At 36.9% G+C, this 12,118-nt stretch overlaps 2 protein-coding genes across 3 annotated transcripts; both read right to left on the bottom strand.

Moving 5' to 3' along the window:
- Positions 1-523: 523 nt before the first annotated feature.
- On the bottom strand, positions 524-4,946 carry LOC147473271 (zinc ion binding protein). 2 transcript variants are annotated; one of them, XM_086587655.1, is made up of 8 exons: positions 4,750-4,946; positions 4,334-4,507; positions 4,023-4,254; positions 3,708-3,853; positions 2,951-3,038; positions 1,990-2,127; positions 1,028-1,177; positions 524-953 (listed from the first exon to the last, which is right to left on the bottom strand). In XM_086587655.1, the coding sequence occupies exons 2-8, from the start codon at positions 4,504-4,506 to the stop codon at positions 903-905; spliced, it is 978 nt and encodes a 325-aa protein (XP_086443781.1). In that variant the 5' UTR covers position 4,507; positions 4,750-4,946; the 3' UTR covers positions 524-902. The 2 variants fall into 2 exon arrangements, with proteins under 2 accessions (XP_086443781.1, XP_086443782.1); XM_086587656.1 differs by lacking the exon at positions 4,750-4,946 and having other exon boundaries at positions 4,334-4,653.
- Positions 4,947-4,999: 53 nt separating this feature from the next.
- Positions 5,000-10,511, bottom strand: LOC147473270 (MLO-like protein 1). Its single transcript, XM_086587654.1, has 14 exons — positions 10,133-10,511; positions 9,905-9,962; positions 9,615-9,838; positions 9,394-9,510; positions 9,205-9,265; positions 9,013-9,104; positions 8,139-8,213; positions 7,942-8,030; positions 7,593-7,642; positions 7,134-7,174; positions 5,922-6,131; positions 5,753-5,820; positions 5,573-5,633; positions 5,000-5,460 (listed from the first exon to the last, which is right to left on the bottom strand). The coding sequence occupies exons 1-14, from the start codon at positions 10,259-10,261 to the stop codon at positions 5,224-5,226; spliced, it is 1,512 nt and encodes a 503-aa protein (XP_086443780.1). The 5' UTR covers positions 10,262-10,511; the 3' UTR covers positions 5,000-5,223.
- Between the last annotated feature and the right edge of the window lie 1,607 nt (positions 10,512-12,118).

Below are 12,118 nucleotides of genomic sequence, written 5' to 3'. Positions count from 1 at the left end.
ATTAAAAGTGGTCCTAGTCATAATTTCATTGTCCTCCTCAAAGGTGCATTATCTTAAGAATAATACATATTTTAGTTAGAGAATGTACTTCCCCACAGTTCTTTAAATGGCTGAAGCTCGGCCAAATTAGACTCAATTCCATTGGCATTGGGGATAATTAATGAAAAACAACCACAATGGATAGAGAATGAAAATTATATCTCGCTTAGCAATTTGCATGGATCTTCATCAGAAGAAAAAAACCTTGTAGATAATAATGTAACATTCTACAAAACGACCAACTGGAGTTCAAGTTTCTTGTGAGGATCTTCGAACTCATTAGGCGGTGGAATTTATTTTGCCCAGCGTCACAAACTGCTTGCTGGGTGAAATCACAACGGACAATTTCCAGAGTACCAACTGTCTTGCAAGTCTCGAATTCTCAATAGAAAACAGACGCTCCAAAATCATTTCATAACACGACTGGCAATCACTGCTCCACACTAACATTTAATTGCTAAGCAAAACAGCGGGTAACAAGTTATTTTTGCAGTGAACATATAGTTTGAGAGTGCTGATTTATATTGTTCAAGGCCGCCTCCACTAACAAGAGGGAATTCACTTTAGTACATTCCTCTAAGAGAAGTGAAGGACAGCAGAATACCACACGCTATTGACAATTAGAAATTATATACAATCCGAAATTCGACACTCCACCACGAAAAGCACAAGACTAATTACTTGTAAGCATTAACAATCGGCCTTTTATTTAGTCAACATATAGAAAACAGGACACAACTACTACTCAATTCTGACTAGAGGCAGAGCCAACTGATGACACAAGTAACATAGTTACACCATTATGCACACAATTCTTTGCCCGCTATGGTACATCCAAGTTCAAGAAAGCTAAAAACGCAGGGTTAACTTGAAGGAGTGAGTTGACCATAGAGAAAGTCAAGCACCGACTGACGCTGCCAAGGGAAGCACAGAGTGTAAGCCCTTATTATAGGTGCATTAAAGTACAAATACATGGTTAGCCTCTTACCTTATGCTCAAGACCAGTCTCATTAGAATCTACTGTCAAAGATTCCAAGCATTTTACAGCTTGCTGAAAACCCTCAACAGCCAAACCTTCATTGCCAAGACCCCTGTCGACATCAGCTACTTTGGCTAGAGATATGGCCACATCTAAAGTCTGCAACTCATAATAACTTGGTATTCAGTTTCAAGGAAAAATGTCCATACCATGACAAAATAAATTCAATATGGTCAATAGGTATAGGGTCCAAAATCAATTAAAAAATGGTCAGTAGTAGTCTTTGTTCTAATTTTTTTGGAAAAAGCTGTGAAGGATCTCTCTTTTACAAATGCGGGATTCCTAGAAACCAAAATTAACATCATTGAAGTTTGAGACACCAAAATCTCCGTTTTCTCAAGAGAGCAGAATGGTGAGGTTGTTAAATTTTGTATTAAGAGTCATAGAGTCCATACAATTTTCTTAGTGGGAACATGCAGGATAGATTGAATTCTGATGAAAGGGGTGCCCATCCCATAATTTGGGGTGCTAACACTGCCGCCCAATTGCCCATGTAAAAAGCTCATGTTCTTGGAATTTTGCAGGCCACCAGAGAACGAGGTTTAAGATCCCAGGCTAAACGGTCCATTTGTATTATTAATGATTATTTGGGTTTCAAGTTGGAATTATTTATCAATTAAAGGGAAGAAGCCCTAATAGCCTAATTATGACTAGAGACCAACTCTCTCCTCTCCACTACAGTAGTCCTACTATATCGCATTATGATTTTGCTTTTATTAATTATTTTATGTATCATTCCGGCACTAGACCCTGTTTGTGCCAACTAAAGTAAAATGGACATTTTGTGTGGAAAAGTTTCCAGCTTCAACAATTAAATCAAAAAGTGGTCCATAAGGAATGGTGACACAAAAAGTCAGAGTCAGAAGTGAGAGCAAGAGAGGAAATTAATAATATTAAAATGGATTTCCTACCTGGGAAGGAAAGTTTTTAATGGCATTACGGCGAACATCCAAAGACCTGGAATAGTAAGATCTTGCTGTTTGCAAATCTCCAGCGTGGTATTTGAGGTCGCCGATTTTATTAAGTGATACTGAAAGTGAATGCATCACCTATAACAAAGTATTCACAAGGATTAGCATCAACAAGTACCACTGCGAATTTAACATCTTACATTAGGAAGCACCGGAGCTCAAGTATGGGTCGAGTTACTATGAGACACACTAAATGACACACGTTCACATGACCACCTGAGAAGAATCAAAAGAAACTATTTTTGACAGATGATTTCCCCGCCATAAAGACAATCATCACCACAAGTCAGCCTATTCATCAAATTTTAAAATTGTGACAGTGTTGAAAAATAAAAAATTCTGTACCATGAGAATGTGAGATGATCCAAACATCTAAAGAATTTTGAAAGGGTTAATAACGCTCACATGAGCTGATTTTTTGTGAAGATGTCCATTGTGCTAGTATCATCTTTACCAAAAATGAGCCATTCACTTTTCTACAACATGTGGTAACCTCTGAGTGTGTATCATTTACTCTGTCGCTTTCCATGTGTCACAATAATCTGACCCTAATATATACAAGGGAGGATAGGCATATTCCCATATTTATACTCCCACCATACCGAAAAAAAAGATCCCGAATCAGACGGATGCGTTCAATCCACATGCATGCAGCATGCATGCCAGATTTCATATCATACAAGTTTCTCGACAGTTTCTTGGCCATGTCTGACCGTGTACCAAAAGTATCCAGGTCACACACACACACTTGACTGATGTGTTCAACACGTGCCCAATAGTATATAAGTGTGACACGGGTCTAATACGGATATGACAGCATCTTGAGACTGCTTGTTTTTCCCAAATCAAATGATAAATTCTCAACTACATAGACACTGATATAAAACATAAATGAACTAACCTCCAGATCATCTGTTGGCAATTTCGAAAGGAATTCAACACTCTGCTCAAAGTAAGTAATTGCAGAACTGGAATCTTCCATTGCCCGACTGCAAAAAAATACTATATTTAAGTTTGGTGTGTAACACCATGATCAAATCAAATCAAATACTTCAGCGTGTTACTTAAGACAAATCTGTAAGAATTTCTCTAGATTTAGATAAATGTCTATAAAGTAAATAAAATACGTATGAAAGTAAGGAGTGACAGTCAAATCAAAGCTGTAATTTTCTGATATCCTTTTTACATCAAAGAAAAAGATGACTTGAGATTGTTGGCTAAAGTTTGCGATCTAGGTATGCGTTTTTTTTGTGCACCGCCAAGATGGTATCAGAGCACGCTATTGCATTTGGCCCAAACAGCCGTTTACTCCACGCCGCTAAGTATGTTGTCCACGTGTTAGGATCAAGTAACACCACACTTAAGCCTTGAGTATTTTGAGCACAGTCCCACATGGTGTGCTTAAAGCCTTGAGTATGTATAGTATAAATATTCATGGGCCTCTCATCACCAACTGGTTTTGAGTTGGATGCTCCTAATGTTTAAGAGTCAATATGAACAAGGTAATAGTGTATGAAGGCGAGTATGGGTAATCGTGTGAACAAATTCCTCCCCATAATTATTACACACGCGTAACAACACCAAGGACGGTAGTGAAATGTTTCAAAGACATGCACAATCTAAAGGAAACCAAAGCAAATAGAAGATTAGAGACTGACCAGCAATCACCAAGCATTCCAAGTACCGCCCCTAACTGTGAGCTTAACTCCGAGGAATTGCCTAGTCTTTGTATCTGCTCCCGAATGTCCTCAGCACATAGTATAAGCCTTGATTTGGCACTCAATATATTGCAGGAACGAAAGGCCTATAAGAGATATAGACAATGGCAAAGTGGAAAAGAAGAACTCATCATAAAGATAATGAAAAAAAAAACAAATGTAAAAACATTTTTAAATATAACAATGGTACTTTTATTGGCAATCTTCATATAAACATATATGTTTGAGATGGAAAGTTGAGAAATTCAGACTCACCCTCATAGCTTGTTGAACTAAGAAAGCACCTCTATCGAAAGAGATGTCCCCATATAGAACTGTGTCAGTTTCGTTTGCCACGTCCTTTGAATTCTTATCAAGTAGAGGCCTCTTGATTCTAGCGTGGCCTTCAATGAAGCGATCCACAGTGGCTTGCAGATCTTCATCGGGCTCAACCCTCTCTATGTCAGCTCCACATAATGGACAGTCCTTAAAGCGTGATATACAGGCTCTGGTTGAGAAAAGGAAGAAGATTAAAAAGGTAGCTAGCAAAAGAATGAGATTGCAAAAGTGAAGAGGTGCGTTCTTACTTGCAAAATTTATGGGAACAAGGTACACATTTGGTAGTTTGAAAGAGAAGAGCTTTACAAATGACACAGCTGAGAGGTCCCAGCTTAAACGTGTGGGAATCATATCCAAGAGGACATTTTGGAGATAAATATTCATTGCGAGTAGCTTTAGCAAAGGGGCAAACAGAACTCATCCTGATAAAAGAAAAAACTGCATCAAGATATCCATTTCCGTCTAAAGAAAAGGAATTTAGACGACTAAGCGTAATAAGAAACGAAAAATTCAATCGATAGTATCTCTTTGCGGTAGAATAATAATAAGGAGGGACTGTTGTACAATATGACTAAATCCTGGGAATAACATCAAGTAATTCCCGACTCTGAAAGATTGAATAATAATAAAAGAAAGCAAAATTAAATTAAATTTAGGCCCTTACTCGAACGAAGGTGGCTGGAAAGGAAATATGACGACGTTCTATCAATTTCTTTTATGTTTCATCTATCTTTATTATCTCTCGCCTCTCTTTGGAAACCATAAATAAATACACTTTTTCAACACGTGTTCGTTTGTTGCCTTTAATTCCCTGTTTTTTCGTCTAAACATCATTTCTCCAGTTTTGATACTTTAATACTTGAATGTCAAGTGTTTTGGCCTTTTGGGGAACAAAATATAAAAGGTGACTACTATTTTAATAACAACACTATCTGTAATTCTGTATAACAACAACAACAACGGATTAATAATCAACAAAACTGATCCAAGTTCTTTGTGCTTTCAGTTTTGCCTCACGGGGTTTACAAACCGAAAATTGGAATATGAACTTTACTGTTTATATGTGGACAAACTGGACATATGTTAGATTCTGATATATATAAATAATTACTCCAAATGTGACTAGCAGTTCGACACATCAAGGGTCGGTTGATCCTGGTCCAGCTATCTGGCCAGGCTTTCCGTCTCCGGTTACAGATTGGTTGCGCCCCACCTTTCCCATCTGAATTCCCATACTAGAACCTTCTTTGGTGCCACTGAGGGAGGAACCAGTAGAAGCCTCTCTCAACCCCTTCTTCCTGGCTTTTTGAGCCCACCCAACTAGCCCAACTTGCACATGCTCCTCAAAAATGTCCTTCTTGAATGAACTTCCCATCTTTATAAAATCAATGAATAAAACATACAAATAAGAGAGAAGGGCCACAAAACCAGTCAGAATCTTGCTAAAAGTTCAAATTAAGATACTTGAAGGTGAAAAGAAAACCGACCTGTGTGACAATGGCATACAGTGGTAGAGTGCTGTAACTACAAAGTACCTGAATGAACACACTGAGGAAACAAAAGGAGAAACACATTATTAGTTATGATTGTTTCCTTGTTTATGCATCCAATGCGCATTATTATGCATTTATATGACACTAACAAAAATCTGGAAATCAGAATGGTACCCGATAACAAGTCTTGGGATAATATAGCGGACTTTTCCCATGATGCAGGAGTCGAAACCATATTGGACCTACATCTCAATAAAGCATCAATTTTGAGCCCACATCAACTACTTATAAGTTATAACGGAGCATAAACAGATCTCCCGCACAACCTTGGAAATTAACTCACCAATATCCAGAAAAAAAAGGCTATCTCAAAAGCATTCTGAAAGAGGATAAAATGAATCAGAAAAAGGACAATGCGGGGGCGATGGAACCAGAAGTGATCATCTGAAGGCTGGACTACCAACTCCCCTTCAATGGCTACATGTTTCTCTGCGACCTCGTGCGCAAGCTGACTAATTACATGTTCGAGCTTAGTGCCCACGGCAAGTAGAAGCTGCAAAAGTCGCGTAGATCAGTACCACAAATATTGGCAATGAATCCACCGATAACAGTTTACAGATTGGGTTTGATTCAGAACGCAATTCAAACCACGTAGGCAATCAACCTGGTAATTCCAACGTTCATTATCAAGACCTACATACATATTTTCTTTACACTTATTTAGAATGACGCATGGACCATCACCAGCTTGGCGGGAAAAGATACTTCATGGGAACATTCCTAATAACAAGAAAAATCTTTATACTATAGTTCTTTGTTGACAATAAAGACGGGATTTTATAGAAAAGTGATGCAAGAGCAGGCTGAGACTTTCCTAACTTGTGTGTCAGGCAAGTGGTTAGTCACAAAATAGATAATGGTCAAAGCATAGAACAAAATGTGGTAGTGGGACAAAATGTTGGATGCCTCTTAAACTGATATTTTGGACAATAACAGTACATATCATTTGTAAGGGGAGGTTTGGTAGCTCCAGTGTTGTGGTAAGTTCCCTAATATATTGTGATATATCCCTCTATATCACAATAAAAAACATATCGAGTTTCATGAAAGCGTTTGGAATATAAGATAAAACCTAGTGCACAAATTTGTGTAGAAAGATATTATAGAGGGATAGAGAAAAGAGAATATCTATAATTAGAGAGTGGTTGTCATAGGGTCATTATGCCCTTGCAAGGGTATGTGACTTTCCACATTGCACGTCTTTCCGAAGGCATGTGTCATATGTGGATATGGTCACATGTCTCAATTCACACATGAAGTTCGTCCAAGAAAATTGATGTCATTTCGATTTAAAAAACAGAAACCATAAACACAGAAGGGAACTACAGCATAACTTTTGTAATTAAAATCCAGAACAATTTCATGAAGTCTCAAGTTAATACTCATGAAATTCACGACACTTTCTGAGTAAAAATATTGTGTGATGGTGTGAGCAGTTTCTGTTTGGAAAGAAAAAACAAATATAACCGCAAATGAATTCTACGGGTAAACTTACAATGAAGGGAATGAATGCTATCCAAAAGTATGTATGCCAGCCTGCATGGAAAAATAAACTTAAGTAACAGTTAACTGAATTAAGCAAGGAAGAGAAAACATACACACATGTGAACAGACAATCCTCCTCAAAGTCATGATCCTGACCTTGGTCAAAAACAGGATAAGCAGGCTTCCCGCTTAACTCCAAAAGCAGAATGCACTAAAGGATTAAAAGCCTACGAAATTTATTGTCAAATAGATCTGAGGAACAGGAACACAGAACACTGTAAATTGACTTACAGGTCCTCCTGGAAATACTTTTGGGTATGTTGGAATTGAAAAGTTGACACAATCGACCTATTTCTACTCTGATGATGGCAAACAATTTGAAAATAGAAAAAGAAATAGAAAAAACAGTCGCGATATTATGCATCTAAAATGCAATTAGTACTCGTAATTAGTTTCAGATTAAACTCACCATCAACATTCAGCAACAAAAAGATGACCACAAATATCCAAAGATACCAACTGCAATAAAAGGATGCGAAGATTGATAAGAAGCTTTGCGATTAATTTTAAACCAATTGCACTTTCACTTTGCACTTTATTCAAGGGTAAGGACGCAAGGTATCATGTCCAGTTTTGCAGTTTCTTCTATTCAATTCAATCTCTACACTTTAGGGCTTGCTCCACAAATATTTAAAAAGCATAAAACATTAAAGACATTATATGTATGTAAAAGTAAGGGAGGGGAGGGCATGGGGGAGGTGACTCAAAAGACATTATAGACAAAATTGACTCCCCTGAAAGCAATTTACTGTACTTACCTTATACCAACGACTTTCTTAAAATCCGCTTCCAGGGTACGTATCATGTACTTGTGAAAATCAAACTTTGGGTTTCCCCTGCAGTGAGTCTAATACCCAATAAATTTTAAAAAAAAATCTAAGACAGCTGCTAACAGAAGGGAAATAAAAAGGATACTCAAATGGTACAACAGAATTGACAATAATAAAATTCTTACCATAATGAAACCAAGACGCAGAGTGATATAATCTGATTTTGTAACAGACCCATAAAGCTGCTTGGCAAAAGAATGCTGGGGAAAAAAATAAAAAATAAAAATAAGAGCAAGAGAGAGACAGGAAATCACCAACCAAGATCTTCAATGGAATGTTATAGCTGCACAACTTTGAAGTACACAAGACTACCCATCAGCACAATCAACAAAAGGTATGAGCCAACAGGAACATGTTATCTTTTTCTTTCTTTTTTTATAATTAGAATTTTAATTCCTACTTCCTTATTCCCTTGTCCGCGGAAAAGATTAGATACTTGGAATTAGGATTGTTGCCATAAAGAACACAATAACGTTTTTTATACTAAATACTATTTTACTTTTGAAGAGCAAAGACTTTAATGAGAACTCATGAATCAGTACTCACAGTTGAATATATGAACTATTGACAAATTCTTGAACAAATACAACATCACACTAAAATCTGAGCATACGACAAGAAAACATTATACCAGTACGGTCGACAGTAATATATTAACAGTGTGTTTAGTCTATAAGAAATAGATTAGATTTGTGCATAATTAGAGATGATCATTATAGGAAAGCAGAAGCAACGTGCTTCTGGTGTTCAAACTTCAAATTCTTGGTGCAATGTCGAGAAAATCTCATGGTATTGCTGGGAGTAGATAACAGAATAAGCTCTTCACTAACAAACTAGTCGGCACTTTGTAACATACATGTTTACAGACCAACAAAGTCACAGCTTATCTTGATAAATTTTCCAGTTCTGATAAAATCTTACTGTTAAGTAACGCACCCCAAAAGAAAAGGAAAGTTATAGACAAAAAGAGCCAAAAACTTGTGGAGGATGTGAGCATACCAACCACCCTAGAAGAGCCGAGTTTTTCCCAATACCCAGAAAGTGGTCCTGGATAAAAGCGTGCTTTTGAACAACGGTGACCTTGTTCAAAACTGCACAGTCGATACTCCCAGATTAGAGCTACAAGTACAAGACAGCAGTGTGCAGCCTTTTCAACTTACATATCAATGATTTATATTAAAAAAAATGTACCTTTCTGTGTATCGTATTTGTCCTTTGCAATCGAGTCCTCCCAATGTTTCCATTGACGTATCTTAAGCATGCCATGGATGTAAGTTACAAAAAGATTAAAGAAAGCAAAAAAGGGAAATGGCAATGGACATGGACATACTATCAAAGAAATGCATAAACTAGAAGGTGGAATATATGGCATGTACTAACCTTTGCTCCACCAAAAAGTATAGTGAGAGCGCAGAATGTTACGTGGACAATGGCAAGCACAAAGATAAAAATGTGGAGATGATGTAATGCTTCAACAGACAACAGCGGGACCTTTCCCTGAAAAAGAAAAGTAGAGAAGGAGGGAGATCCAATGGCTTACAATTTTGACATGTAAAAATAGTAGTAGTATAATTAATGAGGAGATCGAAGAGGTTAAATACCTTGGAGGCGCAATATTCAGTGCCGGATGACTCAGCGAGGAGGCGCCTTGCATTCCCAGAGAGGAAAGAAGATAATTGGGAGTGGGAGGGAGGTTTATCATGGTCGGTTTTCTCTTTCTTACAAGGAAGAAGGTGATTGGTCCAGTGTGGAGGAATGCATATTTTAGCAATCGGATTTTGAAATACGGTGAGAAGAAGAGAAATAAAACCGAGCAGCATCAACTCTGTAGAAGAAAAGGATTATTTATTTGAGGGATTTAAAAAACAATAAAAAAATGGGCAGGGCATACCTTCTTTGATTTTCTGTAAGGCTTCAAACAGAGGCTTCTGGTCCTTCTTCTTCAAATACTGCAAGCCAGTATTAATTTTAAGTTGTTATTACTTAGTTAGATTTTCTTTTGTTTACCGAACAAAAAAAACAGGACATACTTAGTTAGTTATGAATTATGATGATTATTAGTAGCTGTAAACCTGGTGGGGAGTTGAAGGAAATCATAAAGTAGTAATTACCAAGTTACCTTTCCAGCGAAATGAAGGAGCCTCTCGACGGCAAGAGAGATGAAGACGATGATGGAACAGACTAGAGCCACAATCCACGTCGGCGTGTACTCCAATGTTGTCTGCTCTTCACCACTAGCACCAGCCATTTGTTAGACGATGATGATTCCTTGTTGAGATCAGCGAATTTAAAACGTCAAACCGTGTGTGTGTATGTTTTCACATTTCAGTGTGTGTGAATGAAGAGTCAAGAGTGTGGTGTCCGCGTCTAATCCGGACGAGTTAGAAAATGTGAGTGTTTTCTCACTTTTGTGTCCTTTTTTCATCTGGAATACATATTTTCCTTTTCCGTTCGCATTTAATTATTATTATTAAATGGAATCATCAGCCTTTCTTGACAAATCAACCCCTCGAATCTTGACAGATATGTAAAAATGACTTATCGACCCGCATGACGCCGACCGATACCCACTCCACATGCCACAACAAATCAAGCATTGTATTTCCACTTTCCCTCCCTCAGATATTATAATAATACTAGTATACTGCGTGGCAGTGGGGAGTGAGCGGAGCTGTGGGAAGAAAGAGAGTTGATGAGAGATGGGTGAAAGAGAAAGAGAAAAAATGAGAGAGAAGTGAGGAGAGATAGAAACCAACCAAATTGGTTTTTGTGCGCATAGCCCCCTTCTACCAAAATCGTTCGCTCCGCTCACTCGACTATATATTTTTTTTCATTTAGTTGTTTATTTTTAGGATTATCTTGGATACACCCATAAAAACACTCTTATACTCCATAACTAACTAAAACTTTTGTTATGCTCCAATAATCGTCTCAATCCAATAATATCTCACAAATTAATTTGGAATATTTAAAAAAATAAAAATAAAAACGACTTTTTTTTTTTGTAATCTTCTTCTAGAGGCTTTGGCCTGGTTCATATATCATTTTAAATTTCAAGCAGACAGACTTGACTATAGCTTTATCATCTGCCCCGTCTCGCAATGTATAAATGCAACACGGTAGAAAAACTTTGAAACAAATGTCATATTATGACTTGGATTTATTTTTACTCTAAAATTCATATAACTTAAATGAGTTCATGATATTATTATTTAAAATTGATTAGTGAAAATAAACCCCTATATGGTGTAATTATAGTTATATTCGTTGAAGCATCAATAAGTTTTCATAAGATATAAATGACTTGTTTTGTCTTGGATACGCCTAATAAAAAAAAAAGTAATTTAGAAACATAAATGTGTCTAAAAAAATTTATTTATTTATTTTAAAGTTGGGGTACGGAAGTGTTTTTATGGGTGCGTCCAAGATCATCCTATTTTTAAATATGCTCATTTTGTTCATTATTAAATTAATTATAACTAGTAAACTAGATCTTTGCCAAAGACTATTTTGTTTCCTTTAAAAACCAAATCTCGTACCAATTGAGTAGCTCGAGTGGTCTGATTTTGTGTGCTTCTCTTCAAAACCGGGAAAAAAAAACATAATAGGTTAGAGAAAGATGAGAACTTGGCTTTGAGGAAATATAATGGGAAGGCAGGGCGAAGGCGGAAGGGGCATGTATTTTAAATATAATGGGAGAATCTGACGTTGAATACAAAATTAAGACAAAATAGCCCGTTGAAAGTGCATTGAAATTTTATTTTTACTGTGGATGTGGCTCCCACGAAAAATGGTGTTGGTGATAATGTGAAATACCCCTAATGCCCTTCCACATATTAGTATTTTGTATTTTGAAAATATAATATTACATTATACGAATTTACATATAAACCTTTGAACATTTCTTGTCCTCTTGTCACATCTATTCATACTTTGAACCTCATAAATTCTTTTTCTCTCTCTTATTCCTATCTGAATTGGATCGTTTGGATTTCACATGGGCGGCACATAGGATAAGTTGCCCCCAAAGTTGTCCTTATTTGGTGTAAGGTGCCATGGGTTGTGGAAGGCAAAAGGTGACTATAAAAACAAGACAAAATCTAAA

The sequence above is a fragment of the Coptis chinensis genome, unplaced genomic scaffold, assembly GCF_015680905.1.
Source record: "Coptis chinensis isolate HL-2020 unplaced genomic scaffold, ASM1568090v1 utg2885_pilon_pilon, whole genome shotgun sequence".
Classification (NCBI taxonomy): domain Eukaryota; kingdom Viridiplantae; phylum Streptophyta; class Magnoliopsida; order Ranunculales; family Ranunculaceae; genus Coptis; species Coptis chinensis.
This window is presented reverse-complemented; position numbering and strand designations above follow the sequence as displayed.